Source organism: Ptychodera flava, chromosome 21 (assembly GCF_041260155.1).
Source record: "Ptychodera flava strain L36383 chromosome 21, AS_Pfla_20210202, whole genome shotgun sequence".
Taxonomy (NCBI): domain Eukaryota; kingdom Metazoa; phylum Hemichordata; class Enteropneusta; family Ptychoderidae; genus Ptychodera; species Ptychodera flava.
In genome coordinates, this window is record NC_091948.1 from 29,160,816 (window position 1) to 29,182,847 (window position 22,032).

The following is a 22,032-nucleotide window of genomic DNA, read 5'->3' on the forward strand; positions in this document are numbered from 1 at the left end:
GTCTTGGACAAGCAATCTTCATTTGTTTCTATTCCATGCGTCACCAAGCAGTTTCTCTTCCCTTGAAGTGTGGTGTGGTGTTCCTTCACATCAAAGTATCACTCTGATGCTGCACTATTTGGGACTATTAAAACATTACTTATTTTTTCTATAATCCCAAAAAAGAGCTGCATTGCCAGAAAAAAGGGGAAATACTAGTATTTCATTGGAGAAAAGAATGCTATGGAGGCGGAATTCATGGTTCAAATATGAAAAACACTCTGCAGAAATTCTGACTCATGAGTACTCATGAGTCAAAACAGGCAAAGCCAAACATCTTCCAGTCACATAAATGGATGCAAAACATGCAGAGATTGACTAGTAGCAAACATGTAACAAAAATTTATTTTCACAAGGAAAGGAGTGACTATCATATGTCTGAGAGCTACCTCCAAGCACAATCCATCATCAAATGAGATAAAACTGACTGAAGAAAACAGCATCTACATGTTATATATCATTGAACATCCCTGAATAGGGTTTGTTCACAGGAGTCTGGTAAATGAATTGCACACTTCATATGCTGTATTATTCAAAAAGAACAAAAATAATATTTAATCCCTTGTAAAATATCGGAAATACATTTCAATTCATAAAGTGTCAGTCTTGTTTCAGCTTTTACCTTGTGACAAATCAGAACATCATCTATGTATAGGGTTCAGAATCAAACATGTTGAAAAAAAAATTCACACAAAGTCATGACATTGAAAAAATTTTATACACAAATAGTATCTTTACATAGAAGACTTTTCTGTGAGAAGACTTCCTAGTGTGAAAGAAGTGGTAACACCATGCATTTACCATGTTGCATGTAAAAATCTTCCCTTTCAATATTTTGTTGAAGGACACACTCATCCTGACATGTCAAAACAGATACCTATTCACATAGTGCTCAGCATCAACCCTTACCTGTCGATGAAACCGTCAGGGACCGCTGTGTGTTTTGATCTTGCTTATATCACAATCACATCTCTCATGGAATTCCTCAATAAAATCACAATGGCTAACAAGGACGCAATTTGTGTACAATACTTTGTATGGCTGGAGTGCTAGGCTGCTGGTATGAACTTAAGCTACATTGCCCACATAGATAAGACTTCACAGTGAGAAGTATGAAGGTCAACAGACACTGAAGAATACTTAAAAGTTATCAGACATGCACATTACAATTTACAAGTCATAAAAGCAATACCTGTGTGTTTCTGCATTGTTGACTTTTTTGATTCCTTCTGGTTAAAACTGACTAGTAAGGAAAATGTAATGGTTGTTGTAATTGCTGGTTAACTAATTGTACAAAGTGTTGTAAAATTGTCAAAAAATACTGCTACATAGAAATGTTGTACCATCCAATGAGACTGATAATGGCTTAAACTACAAACTTAAAGCCGGAAATATGTCATTAAATGACGACTGGTCTTCTGAAATTTAAAACCAGCACATGTTAAAATTAAATTTGAAAGGTCTCAAGGAATAATTTACAACTGTGCTATTGAAATTCTGTGCAGGAAAACCTACATGATCTCTTATAGTCTTCTCATTGTAATAAAATATTTATGTCTCATTGTCTATAGGTATGAAATAATTGTTTATGAATTGTCACTGTTGACTGGCTATGTACATACGGCAAAGGAAGTTTTCACAATTTCACTCAAGACAATATCTGACAATTTGTTTTTGGTACTGCTGATATTGAAATATTCTACAAGTGAGTGCAATATTGTTGAAGTACATCTCTCAGTTGTTGAAAGACTTGCGAGATTTATTCAGAACCATGGCATTGTATGTGATTGAAAATAATACACAGGGTAAAAATATGTTAAAACTCTAAATCGTTACCTTCTAGAGCACACCTGCAGTAGACAAGATACAAGCTTTGTTTGAAACTTCCCTGGAAATTAAATGTTACCGAAGAATTCCTTCTTATCTTCGGTATCGATATCGTTTAAAGTGGAACCAAAGCTGGAAGATTCCATTGTTGTACTGACAGCGGAAACCATGGCGATGTGAATACTCCCATTCACGGTTCACAATCTTGAAAGCAATGTCCTATAGGAGATAAAGAACAAATTCAATTGATTATATCATGATTTCATAATCATCACCTAAAAGTTATCATCATTTGAAATTAGAGTATTAATGTTGTGATGCTATCTTATGTAGAAGCATCAAACAAATCATTTCAATTACTTATTGCTAATCTTTCTCCTGAGAGGGCTTGAAATTATTAACTCTTTGAGTGCAAACCTCAACTTTTGTTGCCTGTATAGACTATAAGAAAGGCAGCAACTTTTTTTCAGATCTGGACAGTTTTTTCGAGATTTTTCACAAAATTTTGGTCAAAAATTGAACTCATTGAGAGGTTACGACCATTTGGTCCAAAATCATCAAATAAATTACAGAAAAATTCACAACAATTGGTGAAATGTTACACTGAAATTTTAGTGGTAAAAATTGCAGCGCTCATACGGTTAACTGTGTTCATATCCTCAAATTTGTCATTTTCTACTACCTAATTGGCAAAGTGGTGTTCTAATTTCAACCACTATTGCACAATAAATATGACCTTGTTCAGCAGATATTGTACAACACTTATGTACTTATTGTGAAAAGGTCCACAGGTAGCCACTTTGATTTGGCCACTCCTGGCTACCAGTCATTTTCAAAATCAAAAATTGTTTCATGTGTCAGTTACAGGTGCTGGAATTCCTTGAATCTAGACACAGAGGGACTGGCAAACAGTTGCCCAACTCTGTCACTCTAGACGTGTCCCATAAAACAATGTTACCAGGAGAGGATGGGGTAAACACCTCTGAACAAACAGAGTAATGAAGAAATTCTCAAACAATCAGGTGACTGGTCATATTTTAACCCAGGTCACTAGTCATGATTTTAACCCAATACGGACAATACAGAAGAGGTGCTTTCATTGACAGTGACACTTATAGTGATCAACCTTTGTCAATATTGGATAGTGAAAAATTACCAATAAATTGCACAAATGGACTGACCAACGTATTTTCATTTTGGACAACAACAATATTTAAATTTTATGGTCCACATGGACAATACAATAGGTAACAGTTGACAAAAGTCAGGTTGAATTCAGTTGAAAGCAAACTCAATACTGAATGAACTTGGGGATCAAATTATGGCAGAGATTTAATTTGGTGTGAGATGTTATCTATTGCATATTTATGATTGAAATGTCATAAAAATCCCACTCAATTGAACATGATTTAATATGACTGGTATTTTCAGGGCAGGGGTATTTTTAGAATAGACTATACATGTTTGTCCTGTTGTCACTTATACTGTCATAACCAAAATTTGTTTACGTAGGTGACTACACATGGATTGTGCAATGTTAGCCAGTGGGATTCAAATCAGGTATAGAGATGGCAACATTTCCACCTTTGTTCGTTCTTTACTGTAATTGTTATCTGGTGAGTGTCTCACTACATCTGACCAACTGCGATAGACGATCTCTTCCAAATCTTACACATCAGCCAACACAGCTGACCACTTGGAAAGAGGTTTACAAAGCCCGCTAAGTATGGATGTGAAGTGTGGGCTGCTCCACATAGGGTTGTTTGCTTTGCAACAGTAACCCAGATAGTGCTGATTGCAATTTCAGGTTTGTTGCTAAATATAACTGCATGCGAAAAACATCGGACACTACTGCTTGAACTTCAGACAAATTTTGTTGTTGCATGTGTGGCTATTGTAGTAGCTTGTAGTCTCACCCATACATTAGTGTGACTTTTAGTAGCAATTGCAACACAAGTAGATTTTATTTTCGTCATTATGCAAAAAATGCAGACAAATATTTATTTATTTATTTATGCATATTAATGAAAGAAAAAATGACTTCATTTGAGATCAGCGCTATTATTTTCAGGCTTCACACCAGTTTGGTTTTGTTTTAAAATGACAGTGACTCTTAATTATATCTTCCATGGTTGTTTTTAATGACAGTCGGCATTTTGTCCACTTATTGTTTCCCTAAACATTTACAAATTTACTTTTCTTTTAGTGCAATCACTCTCCTCAATATCAGATGTGCCAGGTACTAGGTGCTTGCGTGAAGATTGAAAGCCCCGAAAGCCCAAATAGCTGCGAATGTGTAATAAACCGATCTCAAAATATCCTGAGTTTTCCAAGAATTTTCTTTGAATGAGACCCATTAAAGACTGAAAAAGCGTATAACACTGTCATAATTGTTGAAAGTGGCATGTAAATTCAAACGTTTTTTAACATCATTTTAGATTTCCAGCCATTTTTAAAAATCACTCTCCTAATATAAGATGTGCCAGGAGCATGGATGAAGACTGAAAGCCCCGAAAGCTCCAGATCTGATGTACACAGTGTCTGGAGGATTTTTTCTTTCATCATGGAAACCATAAAAGTACAGCTAATAATGACAAAAACTGCATTTTGTTAACTATCATTTTACTTATGAAAATAACACCTTTTATTTGGAAACCTGTGACTGTAAGGAAAAGTCAAATAAAAAATATCTTGCCATTTTTCCCTTGGAAAATATGTCACTGTATCAATGTATTATGAAATATTAGTGCATGTTGCTTTCTCATGCCGAATTCTCATAGAGGAAACAGGTTTTTGTCATGCTTTGTACATGAACTGCAGATTTCATAGTGATGAGTATACTTTGCAAAGCAGACTTCCAATATGCAATATCCAGGTATCTCTGATATATTAAAGTTATGTGCCTGAAGGCTGGATAAAAAATGTAAATGATGCGATTCGTGTATGGTATGACGCTCTGCAAAACAGACTTACAATCTGCAAACATCTAGCATTCTTTGTGTCTTTGATGTACTGAAGTTATGCGCCTGACAGGTGTGCCCAAACTTGTAACTGAATCATGCAATTTGTGGCTGGTATGATACATTTTATGGAATTGACTGTTTATTTAAGAAGTTAAAAATGACAAAACATCTGAAAAAGGTATTGCAGTCTGCATTGTGAAATGGTATCAGAGACCTGTTTTATCGTAAACAAGTTTGTACATGTTATCCTACTGTCACAGACTTAGCTCCATGGCAGAATAGACTCTAGTGTTAATTATTGCAAGTAAACACACTCAAATAAATTCTACAACATGTTTCAGGTTTTAGAGACAAGAGGTTCAACAGCTACACAATACGTGTATTAATCGGTTAAAATCAGCCCAGACATTTTACTACAGTGCTATTGCAGTATAGACTCTTGTGTCAAATTATTAACACACACAAATTAATTTTACAATATGTTTCAGTTTTAGAGAGTTTCAATCTGTAATAGCTACAACACAGATTATAAAATCAGCCCAGACATTCACTATGATGACCTTATTTTTGTGAGTTTTATAAACTCATTGGTTTCTGCTATTTATAAGATTATTTACAACTATGAAGAGTATCTTCCGTATATGCATACCAGTGTTGGTATAAAATGTAATGTCTTCACCGGTACAAGTAGTGCTATGAAATGAAGTGTTTGCAGAGTGTAACCAGGTATAAAATAATCCGCAAGGCTGTACTACAATTTACTGTTTTATTCAGTTGAAGTGTTTCAACATTTACATAAGGGGGAAAAATTATTTGATGCAGCAAGTTGAAATGGGTCTTTTTTCATGTAAAATGTAACAAAAAATGGTCTAATAACATACATAGATGACACTGTTAGACTTTGCTAAAAATATAAACCGATCTCAAAATATCCTGAGTTTTCCAAGAATTTTCTTTGAATGAGACCCATTAAAGACTGAAAAAGCGTATAACACTGTCATAATTGTTGAAAGTGGCATGTAAATTCAAACGTTTTTTAACATCATTTTAGATTTCCAGCCATTTTTAAAAATCACTCTCCTAATATAAGATGTGCCAGGAGCATGGATGAAGACTGAAAGCCCCAATAGTTGCGAACTGCCAACAAAATGAGTACTAAGCTTAGTCTTCATCACCTTTCCTATTTAGATCGGAAGATCATAAAAGGAGGGCAGCGTAGGGAGCGTTCTCGAGCGATGGATCTTTCAGTCTACTTTCCTACTCTGTGTCTTCTAATCGTTCTCTCACTAATCATTCCTTCATTTGATGTTTGTGCTGTTTGCCCAGAAATAGTGAAATTGCAAGCTTTGGCTGATCACAGACAGTAGAGGGGCCGATCGATATGTATGCAGTATATCCGCAATTGTTGTTCAGAAGGGCATTGGTTACTGTGTTAATATTACAATTGAAGCCATGCCCATCACAAACACTGTCTATGACATCAGTGTAATGCATCACATATGCTTTGCTCCATTCCCGTTGTATTAAAACAGAAGACCTTAAAATACTAGTTTTTTTTACGATTAAATACAACTCTTTTGTGACTTTTTGAAGTCTACCTCAGCAGCTTGGTCATACGCAATGTTACGTATCACTAACTATGCTGATGGGTGTTCTCTTTTTTCTTATCAGCGCCTACGTCTTGTTTTTGCATTTTTCTTGGTTTCAAAGTGTGAACAGGGGTCCTTGTCTTGGGAACAGTGTGAAATGGCATGTGTTCACACAGAGTCCTTGGAATTTGCACCAGTCATTGACAACATGATAAACTCGAAAAAAATCTCCCGGGAATTCTTTTATCTGTCCTAGTGTTTTTGTGACAGACTCGTAAAGGTGTTAATGTAGACTAGGGAGTTAATCACTGGTCATAAAATTACAAAGTCATTGAAAACGATCTTCATCCTCCAACAAAAATAGCAGACACACTTTGCAAGATTAATGCAACAGCTTTTGATCATGCAAGTTTCGACCTGTGCAGCATTTGCACAGGGAAAGACTTTTTTGGAAGTTATAAATTTAAATTGACTGTCATGTCATCTTCGCGCAAACAATGACCATATAATACAAAACACAGTTTTCACCAATATCTGAGCTTTCAGAAAATGTATACTTTAATGGGGTTATGAGCTCAGCTGTTTGCAGAGAATTCAACGTTTAGGCCAAAAAAAATAAATTGTTCTGTTCCAATAACATGGTTTTCAAAAAAGAGGTTGTAGGTAGGCAGGGATTTTTTTGAAAGACATCCTCGTTCAAACAAAATCAAATGTGAGGTAAGCACGTGTGATTTTATGGGTTCTTCTTTCTTTTTTTCACTTCTGTGTTTACGTAGCACCAAAACATTCAGGGTCGGCAGGTAAAAAATAGAGTAGGTCAGGTTATTGGAACAGCACATTTTTTGTTTTTGGCCTTTTTGGGTCAACTCTTGTCTTGAAACCTCAAATATTATGTAGTCAAAGAAACTGTCTGTGCGATTTGACTGTGGTTAATTACCTCATATGGTGGTCCTGCATGGAATTTTAGAAGGGCAAAATCCTTGTTGTCATCACACGGTGTCATTATGTACTCTGGTGTCTTCCTCTTGTCAATCAAATCTGGATAGAATATCTGTTCAAAGAGATAAAGAAGTCATTGGAGGAATGCATCCCTTCTACAACACACACTAGTTTGACAAACTGCCATCCTGTTTCCATGACTACAAAAATGCAACAGCAGTAGTGAACTTCTTGACAGCATGAATACATGGTTGATTTTCTGCATCAAGTGTTTTTGATACTTACATTAAATTTATAACCTTGCACAATTTTTGGAGGTGGGTTGTCCATGTCATAGTGAGTCTGGTTGTATTTGTTCCATTCAAATCCCTGTAAAACAAGAAAACCTCAGTTTACAGACAAACCCTCTACGATTCCTAATTTTTATTTCTTAGCATCAAAAACGCATACCTTGCTTTCCTGTTTGGAATGATTTTTAACAACATCAGTGTGATGTTATTTGAAAATCACTTTCATATAAAATATTGAATCATTACATTCTTTTTCAGTCTACATCGCTTTTTATAGTGAAATAAAAATTGAGTTCAGTCTGTGCCTGGTGAAAAACAAACCTGTATTTTTAGAATTAAAAACCTATAAACGTACAAATATGACTAAAAATAAATGACAGGTAGCTCAAAAGTTGTAAAATTTTATCACTTTTTCTGAACTGAATACTTAATCGCCACTTATGTGAGGCAATGTGCAGGTCACATAAAGGTCATTTAATACTTAATACAAATGCAACCAATTCCAATAGTTTTCAATCAATACTTAACCTGGTGAAAAAGACCCATGTTTACTGGTGGACACCATTAAGCATTTCACTGGCATATACTCGTGAGTGAAAATACAGAATATGCAATTGTCTTTTCATATTGGAGGAGTCATCCTACTATTGGGAAACAGGACATTACTTCTGATGATTTGGAAAAGCCATTTGGATGAACAGGGATAATAAACTCAAAATTCTTTGAAGATCAATTTTTTCAAAATAAAACAAATACAACAAAAAGTAAAACATTTTTAGAAATATCTGAGCTAAAGACATCTTACTGTGTGAACTCTGTTAAAATATCGCGGTTTTCTTGGCCGGTATTTATCGGACCAAAGGTAGAGCTTATCTGATGGCACTTCTACAGCAAACGTGGCCTCATCTCTACCCATTCCTTCACGCGCTTTCTTCTCAAACTCTGCCTCTGCAGTGTCCTGTTAATACGAAAAAAAGTATTTCATTTGTAATGAATTTTGGCAACCTAAAGGTGAATACTTCAGCGATTCGACTTTACGGTTTCATTTCCTCAAAGAGGCCATCATGATTATAGAGACACAATCTGCCTATGAAATTTGTTTCGAAATTCTGTCAGTGACAAACATTTTGCCGTGTTGGTGCATATTTGTGAATTATATCAGAAAGGATTGACAGCTTTTGCTAGACAGACACTACAGATGTGACGATGACACAGCTGTTGGCCTGTGTGGGCAGAGATTGAAATGTTATTGAGGGATTGATGCAGAAATAATATTTGTCAGTCGGCAAATTCAGTGATAAACATGTGATAAAGCAGAAAATATATAAAAAATTTGGGCAAATTTTGCGACTCCTTAGGAAAAATGAATATTTTACTGTGAAACATGCTTTCACTGGAATTGAATACAAGATTGCAAAATGCTGAAAAGTGCATTTTTCAAACAATATTTCGAGTAAAAGTTCAAAATGGCAATTTTTGCATTGAAGTCTGTGTACTATTTTTAGTAGACAAATAACCTTTTCCTTGCGTCTAAAAATAATGCTAATTAGCAATCTTATGAGTGAGTAGTTGAAATACAAAGAATAGTGAGATAGCTTACTTTTGCTGTCCCTGTTCCCAATACTTGTCTTCTTGCATGTTCCAATCTGATCATGTCCTCTTCAACATCAAATAGCAGCGTATCTGGCGGTAAATCTTTGCTTGTGAGAAGCTGAGGGCTGTATTTTCCCATTTCATAATCTTCTTGACTCTGAGCCAACAAATCTTGCTCTGTTAAAACCGATTCACCTCTGAAGAACAGAAAAAAAAATGACCATAAATGTTGATCATGATCATTTTGAGAAGTCAAGATCATAGACAGAATTCATTACGTTGTTTGACACTATACTATTAGTTTATGAAACTTTGATCAGTTTTACACAGTTTTGTCTTTTGTTTGTTGATTGTAGTCATAAATGAAAATGTCTTCACCATAAAATAAACACTTACAAGAAGCCAACCTCCACAAAATATCACTTTAAGTGAGCAATTTCTTATTCAAATGTGAACTGATCTGATCTTTTCAATCTGTACAGGTACAAATCTATGCGTGCTTTCAAATTGCTGTAAGGTTGCAATCACAGTAACAGCGATGTAAGGCTGTGACCTAATTGCTGCCTTTTCTGTGTTCTGTGTCAATTTTTTTTTGTTTCCCAACCTAAAAATGACCTAAAATAGATGCAGCCACTACTTCAGTGACAATATGGCCACAAAGGTCACTTTTTTAATCACGTGTGTTTGGTGATCAAAATTTGCATGTGCACTTGTCAACCTCCACAGTAAGGGAAAATACGGTTGTCAGTGTAAATCTAAAATTCTACACAGATTTGCCGAGGGAATTAGCGGAATCGTCAATCCTGATTACCATAATTGGTAGTGAATTGTCAGAAAGATGAGAATACAACCAATGTATGTATGGCATGAATATGATAATACGAACTGTGCAGCTGACACAATCAAAGTGTGACAACAAAACGCGTGTAAACAGTTCTTTTCTGTAAAAATTTTGGAACAGATCTTATATCAGATGAGTACTCACTCCTTCTCTTCACTATCATCCTCCTCTTCTTCCTCCTTTTTCTCATCTTCATCGTCACTCTTTGCTTTAGCTCCATCTTCTCTCTTATCACTAGCTTTTAGAGCAGTATCATCATTGTCATCGTTATCGGATGCATCATCATCATCATCTTCAGAGTCAGATATCCGTATTTCATTACTGTCTTTCAAAGACAGCTCTTTATTGACTGGCATTTCATTACTGTCCGGCACACCAGCTGGGAACAAAGGTTCTGGAGCAACGCCTTGCTGTGTGGTTGAATGTGGAATACAGGTCAAAGGTCAGACAAATCAACAGTCACTGTCGTGAATTCATACACTACAAGACAGTGAAAAACACTTCATGAATGAGCTCTTTCACAAACCACAACTACTTGTTTTGGGCTTTTGGAATAAAGACAAAATTCTCTTGATCATCATTCTGTGTCTTAAATGTATTCATTATTGAAATGAAGCAAGGCTGTTACATGGTGGTATATTTGCTGTTATTTGCTGATATCTCAAGACTTCTGCCTGATAAAATATCAATTTAATAAGGAGAGGTGTTGTAATAATTCACAAACAAACCTGTTGTCTAAGTCTCAACAATTTGTTTCGGAGTCTTTCTTGATGTCTCTCCCGGAGTCTAGCTCTGGCCATGTGTGCTTTCAGCTGCTGTAACAGTGATTCCCAGTAACCGATATCAACCGCATTTCCACTTTTGATTTTCTTTAAGATTTGGTCCTGCAATGCCATCAGCTGACTTGACTGCCAAATTGAAGTAAAAAAAAAAATTATCACACATGGACATCAAAAAGTCGTTTTTTTCATAATCTCACTTTCTATACTGAGCTTCACCAGGAGGTTGACACACTGCAACGGATTTATACAAAGGATAATGCCATGTTTGACTCTTGTCACACTCTTCATTGATGTAACCAAATCATGATTTCACAGACAAGTTCAGATATTTCACGCTATCCTCTCATTTTTCTACTGTTGTACACCTACACATAAATACAATTCAATTCTGCTCAAACTTTTATTTTCCCCTGAATCATCAAACCACTATTTAAGATGGAAAATATCTCATAACAAAGATTGCTATCACCATGTCGTCTCTTACAGATGACAATAATTCTTCTATAAAATTTAGAAATAAGCTGTTGTAATTTTGTATATTCTCAAGACAAAAGGCACTTACAGTTTTTCCTTTGAAAACAGTGGCTACTTCACTGCTGACTGATGCATTGATACCTTCTCGTCTTTCAACACTGTCTGTAATGTCAGAGATGAAAACATGACAATGCTTTTGTAAAAATCTAAGTCATAGCATGATGTAATTATGAGCTGACAAATGACAGAAATATTATGGTAAACTTTCAAATTGATAATATAAGCTTGGAAGTGAGTATTTTCTGGTTTGATTTGATTGACTTTAAATGAAAAGCTGTTAAAGTTTTCAAGAAAATGTCAATTGATCGACAATTATTCTTCAATTTATCGACAATTATTCTTAAAAAAAAGATTATGTCTGTAATCAGCTGAGGAATCATGGATGAAGTTGCTTTGTTATGAACTGAAAAGTTTTAGAAAACCCTTAATACGGTATTTGGGAATCACCACTGTATAGTTCCACACCATTACCCAGTACATCAGTACATCAGGCCAAATGAAATGGCATATGAGTAACGTTTACATTAAAAGCAGCACAACTCTAAGTTATGATAGCAAGACCAGGAAATAGATTTTGTTCAATAATCGCTTTTTAAAGATTTCTTCTCCTTGACTTATGCACAGAAAAATGTCCGGAAGTGTTTTACCAACAATTCTTACATGAAATACATCACTGTTTTACACTGAATAAATACTTTTAAGTTAAATATTGGTAGGTATCTCACAAGTGCAGAACAACACACACCCAACAAACATCAAACAAACATTGCATCTATGAACAGCGCCACCACAGGTCATGATGCCAACTTACAGTCAACACATCTCGGGCGAAGACTTACCTGAAGCTTTAGGTTCGATTTTCTTCAATTTCACTAACTCATCTTCTGTAATGATGGTCATATCTTTCCAAAAGTCAACATTTAGCCCTTGTTCCAGTGCAATGTAAACTTTGATATCCTCTAACAAATCCTCTAAGTCAAATATTGTCAACCCATGGAGTACTTTGTATGGCTCATGCATTTCAACAGCCAGGTCATCCTCTTCTTCAGCACTGATGTATTGAGCAAGTAAGTCTATGGGTTTAGCTGTGAAAATAACATTATCATTACTAACTCAATAGTGCTCCATGGTCAAAAATATCAAAGGAACTTCTAGATATATCTGACCTTGTACATGAACACAACATTGCAAGTTATCATTTACAACTTTGCTAATCTTCATCTAGCCATTCCATAAGGAAGCAATTTCATGAATAATGTGAATTTGTTTGTTCTCAGCATTGTAACAAATTGTATATCACTTTCTGTCAATCGTCACATTTTACAATTCTTCATAATGAACATGTAACATCTGTATGAGCAATATGAACACATATAAACAATCTGTCACTCGCAAACACTGTTTCCATGGTTCTGCTACAGTTCAAGTCTACACTTCCTATACATATCACAAACAAGTTGGAAAACTGTCATTGGCAAACTATTTCTCTGTTTCTTATTCCATAGTAGCGGTTAATGATGTGTTTGTAATGTAAGTGATAAAAGGGCCAGTCTTATGGGACTTGAAGGCAAATTTCAAGAGATTTCATCACAAACTGAAGAAATGGAATTGGAACGATACATCACTAGTATTTAAGTAGCATTCTTGTTTTTTAACTTTTTTTATCATCCTATTTTGATGCAAACAGTCAATATTTGACCCTGAATTTAAGGGTGGATTATGGGGAATTGAATGACAAAGGCTGGTTTCATAAGATGACCTTGATAATCTGACATCTCATTACAATTACTGATTTTGAGGACATGCTCTGAATGTGTGTTATCCTATGGATCAGACTTTTCGAGGTAGTCCATGAGAAACAAAGTGTGTGCCACAAGACTGTGCAAACCACTAGACCTTTTCCTGGATATCCAACAATGCATTGTTACCGCTGTATCAAACACCGTATACACACTCAAAACAACAAAATCATACTGATTTTGTGTTGCACAATGGATTGTTATACATGAATGATACAAATTTACAATGCCAAAATGTGCCTTGTGTATTTTGTATCCATTGGCGACGGAAATATAGATTCCCGTGTAACCTGCCATAGTGTTCTATGAGTAATATACCCTGCGAATACCCTACGGCTAAAAAGTTCTATGAGTAATGTACAATTTGTATACCGAAGTGCACTGTATCATGTAGCAAACAAAAGAACTATACACTCACTTAACTGTGTTCTACAACATGTCTGTACTGCCAAGATAAAATTACAGGTACATGACCACCATTGACAAACATTCCATCTACAATTAAGCGGGACATCCCTTTACATTATATATTTGTCTGTCATAATAAGCAAGCTGCTTACCTCTACCATCTTGAATACGAATCTTAGATCTCATCTTGGCTTGATGCAAATGAAACTGTACAGACACAAAAACAGGTTTTCAGATTACTTGATTGGGACAACTTTGTATTGACCTCATGTTCTATATACTTCTTTTTTGCAGTAAATATTAATATTTAAAGATTCCACTTAATGAATCTGTTAGCTGTTAAATAAAACAAAATGTAGTAATACTGAAAAAAAAACATTTATCTCTGATATATATATGTCAGCCATGTTCACTTAAAGAACACAGAACACAGAACTTGTTGTAGAAGCATTGTAGAGTATCAGTGGTACATTTTTTTTCTGCATGACCATTCAAGTGAAAAATCATCACTGACAACTACGGGTACAGGTGACAAATTCCTTAAGAAGTTATTTACATTACAAGGTATCTGAGGTTCAATGTACTTCTTTGTAAGGAATGTTGTTAGCTTGATTGCAGTAATGACGATTCATCTCAGCCTCTGAATAGCTGACAAACAGAGATACAGGCACATCACTGTGTCAAATAATACTAGTACAATTGCAGAGTACAGAAAAAATCACACATTTTCTACATGCTTACAGATGATAATCTTAAGTCTTTTTTTCTAAATACTTACACTGTCTTCTTCAGTCTCCCATTCTTTAAACTGTTCAGATTCTTTCTGTCTTTGCTAAAATTCCATTTCTTTTTCTCTTTCTTCTTTTTCTCGTTCTCTTTCCAGTCTTCTCTGTTTTACTTTTGTCAGTTCTAACTGTTGGTACCAAACACAGTTTCAATGTTACCTCTGATTATACTGGCAATTGCCACTGCCTTAGTCTAGTTGTCTGATTTGCTAAAGCTGGGGTTTATATTTTCAATGGGCTCCACAGAAACTGAGTATTGAAGCAAAATAGGTTGGCTGCAGCAATATAGAAAGTTATCCCCTATGTAATATCTGTGAGGTTGTGGGACTTTCGTAACTGTTACAGTTGAACAAGCCACCATGTCTGCCTCTTGGACTAAAGTCAATTTTGATTCTTATATTTTCACTGGAACAGCTTGCTGAGTCTAGTGTTGAAGAAGTTGTCAAAGCAACAACTGTAATAGAGGATCATGCAGACAGCATTGTCGTCAACTAGCGGTATCACTGTACACTGAACACTTGATGATAAATGCAGAACACATTGAAATCGATATTTTGGTATTTTAAATCCTGAATGTAGATTCTATGTTGAACTGTGGTTTAAAAGAGGAATCCGTATCATTTTGATGAGTATCATGGAGTTTGTTATGCCCAAAATGACATTTGTAAAAATTGTAATAATGCAAGAAAGTGAATTTCAAACTAATAATTTGTTCTTTCTGTTTGCAAATGTATGCAGTATGTAAGCATTGCCTAGTCAGAGGGAACAACATTCAATATATTGTGGCATGTACCGTATGACCTTATACCACAGTTTGTTATACATTAAAATGATAGTACATGTACATGCTATTAAACTTACTCGATTCTCAATCTGTTTCTGTCTACTCTTTCTTTTCAACTCTTCTTTGTCAATGTGTGATAAACCCATCTTGGCATTTTTCTGCAAGTATTGAAAAACACATATTAAGCCACAGCTGAACTTCACTAAAACACCATGCGTAAAACACCATGCGTGTTGTTTACAGTATCTCTGAAACCAATCAAAATCTACAAAGTCAGTTTCACAAATAGCATTTTTTGGGGTCATAAAAGCTGACCCACTAGAAACGTAATTCCTTAGATTTGGTTTCAACCCCCTCCTCATTCTCATAATAATGAAACTCCTCAATATGAAATTGTTTTTAGGAAACCGTTATTGTTTATGTATGGAGAATACAAACCTGTTTTAAACGCACATGTACAAAATCAACACATGAATGTTTATAAACAAACTTTACTTTTACACTTTTTCAACGTTTCTATATTCTATATTCTTCTATCAGATTTCAAATTATGTTTTTCAAGGTGTGATTTTCTTCATGACAGAACACAACACATGCCAACTGCTGGAACACAGTTCAGAAAGTGTCAATCTATCTTGATTTCCTAGGTACAAATGCATTTAATTGTCGAAAAGACACGTTTCATAATTTAGCAACAGACAAGTCATTACTAAGGGTCATGACTTGTAGCAATTTAATGTGTTGCAATTAAAACATCGTATTTTTGTTATAGAATGATAGTCTCAATTTTTTTAATTTTATTTTTTGTTACTGCAGAATTCTTACTGTGATTTCGACGTGCACAAAATAAATTGGGGTCTTTGCCATCAGACTGGATGTAACCCCCCCCCCCCCCCCCATTCTAAACTAAGGAATTACATTTTTCTAATGCATCAGCTTTTATTATTGACAGCCCTAATCTTCCCTACCAGTATTCACTAAACTTTGTTTCCAACATATTCAAGAAGATGCCTTTTTAAAAAGGTTAGAATAAAATATTTCTTTACATGTATGTTGTTTCTTTGCAGTGTACATGTTAACTTTTGTATTAATTTAAAGGGCATGTACCTGTAGCTTTTAGTAATTTTTTTCACTTTTTATGTTTTTAATGTCAACTACAGTTTATTGTTCTACTCTCCAAAGCATGTTGAGATACACAGTATTCAGCTTGTCAACTCAGTCTTTACATGTGTAAACTGCGCTTTTATTGTCGACGAGTGAACTTTGGTCAAGTCTAGAATTCAAATGTATACAATAGCAGTGCATTTTACACTGTGTCGACAAACTAAATAGGGATTTCAACTTGCTTTTTCGAGTAGGAAAAGAACTTACTGTTGACAAAACAAAAATTGTGAGAAAAATCATCATGAATTACAGCTAGTGACCCTTTAATCCATAAAGGAGTTTCAAATACATCCTCTTTATTTTGCTCAATGAAATTTGACAAGCAAACATCTCATTTTAGATTGAGCATTTATGTATGATTGACGCATCAAGTCAACCGCAGCTCGAGTATCTTCTTTTTGCTCTGAATACACATACCTTGTCCCAGACGAAGGTTTCTAACAGATTTGGATCACCAAAGGGGTTGTCAGCGTTGGTATAGCCCTGAAAAAAAGTGAACAAAAGTTGGGTTCTGACAATGTGAATATTTACATGTCTGATGTGGACAGCATAGCATTTCATCATAGATTCTAGACCTGACTATTTTGCCCTTGCTAGTGCCAAGACAATGTAAACACATTTAAACAACCAAATTTGCCATTAGGACTGGATGAACAACTGGCAAGAAGTGCTTCATTTTGAATTTCTCTTTCAAAATATTTTTTCTTACCATCATTTCTCTATCCCATCCCATTCTCTCCTTTTGACGTCTTTCTTTAGCAGCTTTCTTCGCCAATCTTCTAGCTCGTTTCTCTTCTGGTGTTTCAATGGATTTCAGTAATTCTTTCTGATTCCTGCCAAGTAGTAAACAAACAAAGTTGACAAAGTGTGTTCAACTTTCATCAATTTTGAACTTGACATGGTTCAACAAACAAAGATAGGTATTAACAAAGAATTACAATACATTCAAAGATTTCTTTCAGACACATGAAGAAATACATGTAATATCTCTAATCGCTGTCCTATCAATTGTTTTCCATTCTCCACATGAAGATCTACTACCCATATGTACAAACCACTGTTGTAGTTTCAGATTTGCTTAACTATCAGTAAGTATAACAATTCCACATAAAATACCTTCTTTCTTCTTTTCTTTTCAGTTTTTCCTCTTGTAACTTCAGCTTTTCTGCCTTCCTTTTCTTCTTGAGTTTCTTCTTTTCCTTTTTACTCAGTTTTTCATCTTTCTCAGATTCACTGGAACTACTCTCTGAAGAGTTACTATACTCTTCAGAAGAGGAAGCTTCACTATTTGAAGAATGTCTTTTCCTCCTTGCAGGTGAGCCACCTCTTCTTCTGTGCTCCTCCCGTGACCTTGAGTGTGAGTGTTGGGAAGAATCTGAATCTTCTGGTGACCTTGACCTTGAATGTCTTTTCTTTCCTGACTTAGAAGTTCTGTGTCTTGGCCTGTCTTTGTTAGATATTGGTGATCTAGATCTGTGCCTGTTAAGTCTTTCCTGAGAATGCTCTCTGTATTTGTTATATTTTCTTTCTCTTGATCTTGATCTCTTTCGATCCCTTGACCTTGACCTACATGTATAAAATAAAACTTTCAAGTATTTCAATGTTGAATCTGGTCCATGAATTATATTTTATAAGCACCAGAAATTCACCGTTGTGAAAACTGTTTCAAGTTTAGGCCCTGGAAAGACATTTGCTGTTCTACTTATGAGATTTCTGAACTTTTTGAGTCAATTACCAGAAATTTGAAATTTCTTTTAGTCAGCCTAACATGAATATATGTAAAAGTTTCTGAAATCTAAAGAGAGTGGGTAGCACAATGAAATTACCTGAGCTTTTGAAATTATTGAGTCTCCTTCATGAGATGCTTGGATGGAATGAAAGTAAGAATCAACTGACCACAAAATATTGAGAATGAAACATGGAGGTCGAAAGGAGTGTCCCTTCTATCTCCATAATCCAGATTAAACTTCCTTATTTTGACCTCATTTAACCCCTTATTAACCTTCATTACTACTCTACTGGGTTCCTTTCCCTTGATGAAAGTAACTGTTCCAAAGCAGTGTGTAGGGTTGCTTATTTACACATAGGTTGATTGTTTACACTTCATCAAGACAATGCAATGCTTCTGGTGTGAATCCTGACAGTTCTTAGACCAGTTACGGCATTTTTCACAAAATTGCTCCACTTTTTTAAACTGAAAATTCTCTTGACTATAATGTACCGGTAACATCTGAAACAGGGTCCTTACCGAAAAGCAAAGCAATGGTCACAAGCTCTTCAACCATGCATAAATCAAAAGTGTACATGACCAACAATCAAAAATTGCCGCTTTCTTTAATATGTTTTTTGTTACTTTCTACATATAAATCTATTAATGTATACAATTTTTGGCTTCTGACCAATTTAAATTCATTCGAATTTTACCATTAAAATACTTTGGTACTGTTGTTAAGTCTTGAATGATTCTGAAGGACAAATTTAATGGATTCAAGAGTTCATTAATAAGTTTGGAAAAAAAGTAAACTACGAGATTTACACTAATTGTAACCAAATGGCAGTCGCTATCATTGTCCCTTTGATGACAGGTTGGCTGACTCCTCATTCTACCTCCTTGCTCTAACTCACTGAATACCATGCGGACCAGTTACCATGTTGAGACAGCTCCAAGCAATGCAGACTGACAGACCATTATATGAATTTAGACAGTACTCCCATATGAAAGTGGGTGTGGGAGCGCCCTCGTATGATGAACCTTCCAGTCTACAGACAATATACGACTTATTCTCATTACTCTTCAGTTCCGTTCTTCATTCTCTAACACCTTTGTTCTCAAAAATCTAGCAGAGCACTTAGTCTTGGAGTAAGACATGCTTATGTATTTTTTTCATAATTTTTGCATTGCCTGTTGGACAAACTGCACAAGAAACACTGTTAGACTAGGTTCAAGTCTGTGATTTGTGAATGTTGGAGTTGAGTGAACGCGACGTTTTCATGTGAAACGCATGAATGGCTGGACGCGATGAGTGGGGTGAACGCTATACGGGAGAGATTCACCCAGAATCACAGACTTGGCTTTCTTGCACGATCTGTGTTGCTATAAATTATTCATGAGATGTCGTTTTTATTTACTTATATATTATTCATAAGATGACATCTCTGTATTGGGAGGAGTTACCTCTTGACCCCATGCGAGACGTGCATAAAACTTACATGGTGTTGTTGACAAAATGTCGAGTGTGATCACTCCCACAAAAGTCAGCACTACCTCTGTTGTATCACTGAAAACGCATGAAAGTATGTGTTGCTTGTGGGGCCCATGTTGCAAAATGCGATAATCGTCAGAGGTTTATTAGCATGCGTTCTCCTTATTGGATAGAATAATGGTGGGAGCTGTCAATCATTTTGTATTTGCTTTGACGTCACTGTGTACACAGTCCATCTGGCCGCCAGAACTGTACAAGAAGTCCAAGTCAGTTTCTTGTATTTCCTGAATAACTCTCCCATTTTTTATCCATAACTCACAAAGACAATGATTGTACATGCCCTGCCTTTCCATGCTTTTTAAAAATCATCTGAGATGATAAAACAAGTGAAATCAATTTAGGTAGGCAACAATATGGCAAATTACACACTGAAAGTGAACAACTGTGAAACAGCATTGCTGTGGCCTGTAAAGACACTGCTTATCCGAGGCACTTTTTTTGGACACGCATGTATATGTACCTGTGAATGGAATCTTGAACAGGTCAAACAATCATTGAACTGACCGCCAAATGATTATCAGTTTGTGCACTAAACCCACTGACATTGGAGAAGAAGACTGCACTGTAACTATGAATAAACGTGGACCCCATTTCCACAGCACTAGTCAAGATAAGTGGAAATAAACATTTGGATACAAAACGCACTAAAACAAATTTTCTGGGGGCCTGGCCCTTGGCTATTACCCATCCCAAACTCTATTGAACCACTCCCTAGACCACTAGCGATTATGCAGCAGTCAATGTAATCCCTGAGGGACCCAAATTGGAGTCCAGGCACTTCGCCCCACACAACTTTGCCCAAAAACCATTTCGTACCAAGACCACCTCGTCCCAAGTACTACTTCATCCAACGCCACTTCGCCCCATGTACCACCTCGTACTAAAACCACTTCGCCCCTGTATAATACCATCATAATACTACCAACTCATCCTAAAACAACGATGCCACGATATATCATATTTCATATGCTTGTATTGCGATGACGTTTCTTTGTATATATAGTAGATAATGTGTCCAAGCTGAACCTCTACAAAGACAGAGGCCAATATTCACAAATTCGTTTGACAAACGTTTGTGCAGTAAAACAGGTAAAACCTGCAGTCAGGACATTTTGGCTACCACGAACCATTTATTCTTGAATGAAACCATAAATGGTCTATTAGACAAAAGAAAAAACGCAAACTAGTGAATGTTACAACTCAGGTGCCGTGTGCAGAATTGCACAATGTCATTTTCTCGAAATGTATACAGTTTCAAGATTTCAGTCCTGGGATGATAGAAAGGTGATAAAACTTCAAGAGCAGTGGTTGGTTATAGGTGAAATGGTTTTGGGCGATGTGACTTTTGGGGCGAAGAGCTTTTGGTATGAGGTTGTTTTGGTGCAAAATGGTATGGGACGAGATGATATGGTGTGAAGTGGTTTTGGTGCGAAGTGTCTGGGAACCCCCAAATTCGGGCGATACTGGACAAATCTGGGGGATTTCCATGTTTGCCATGAAACTATGCCAGTAGGGGAAGGGCAATTGCCTCATATAGATCCCCTAAGTCAATTTCACGGACAAGCGCAGATTTTATGAAAGTCCCACCCATTGGGATGGGGGAAATGTGGGGATATACTTGTTCTAGGTGGGGATTTTCCAGATTGTCTTGCCTCAGGGTGTGGGGCATTTGCCAAATTTCATAAGACTAATTTCAAATCCCCACCCCCCACTTTGCCCTGAGGTTGGAGCGGGGGTTGACATTGACCGCCGCATTTCGACTATTTCAAATGCTTGTATTGCGATGACGTTTCTTTGTATATATAGTAGATAATGTGTCCAAGCTGAACCTCTACAAAGACAGAGGCCAACATTCACAAACTTGGACAAAGTCGTTTGACAAACGTTTGTGCAGTAAAACAGGTAAAACCTGCAGTCGTGTAATGAGCAGTGTCATGACAGTGCTCGGCTCTCAAGCGACAAACCTAATTGTACGGGGTACATGTAGTACTATAACTGGCATAAACAACACTCGCTTGTGGTAAGGCATATGGCGGACAGCCCTCCTCACGTACAAAGCGGGTTCACGAAGCCTCAAGGTAGACGTCCGCCGTGTGCACTCTGCGGCATAAACAAAACAAGGTGCACTTCCTGAAATGTGAGAACTAGATTTTTACCTTTGCCTTGTCGATCGTTTCTCCCGATCGTATGATCTGTAAGGTGATCTAGACCTATGACGCCTCCTCTTTCTATCTGGAGACTCCATTGAGAAAGATATTTGCTGAAAATAGGAACTTTATCGGAAGTAATCAACGTTGATCTTGCGTTCGTTCAAAACAGACAGGCGGCCGCCATTTTCTTGTTTGTACGCATGCGCATTACTGCTTACAATAACCTCTTACTACGCTGTTTTTATGTATATTGTGTTGATAAATTGTATTCCCATTTTGCCA

At 36.1% G+C, this 22,032-nt stretch overlaps 1 protein-coding gene across 1 annotated transcript; it reads right to left on the bottom strand.

Moving 5' to 3' along the window:
- Nucleotides 1–353: 353 nt before the first annotated feature.
- Nucleotides 354–21,934, bottom strand: LOC139121949 (splicing factor Cactin-like). The gene is given in 16 exon segments (XM_070687288.1): nt 354–2,085; nt 7,356–7,469; nt 7,643–7,726; nt 8,453–8,605; nt 9,248–9,437; nt 10,226–10,491; nt 10,810–10,989; nt 11,426–11,499; nt 12,237–12,482; nt 13,757–13,811; nt 14,383–14,517; nt 15,251–15,331; nt 16,755–16,820; nt 17,047–17,170; nt 17,454–17,903; nt 21,757–21,934. Coding segments are annotated over 16 exon segments (2,433 nt in total). The 5' UTR covers nt 21,846–21,934; the 3' UTR covers nt 354–1,959.
- Nucleotides 21,935–22,032: the final 98 nt, after the last annotated feature.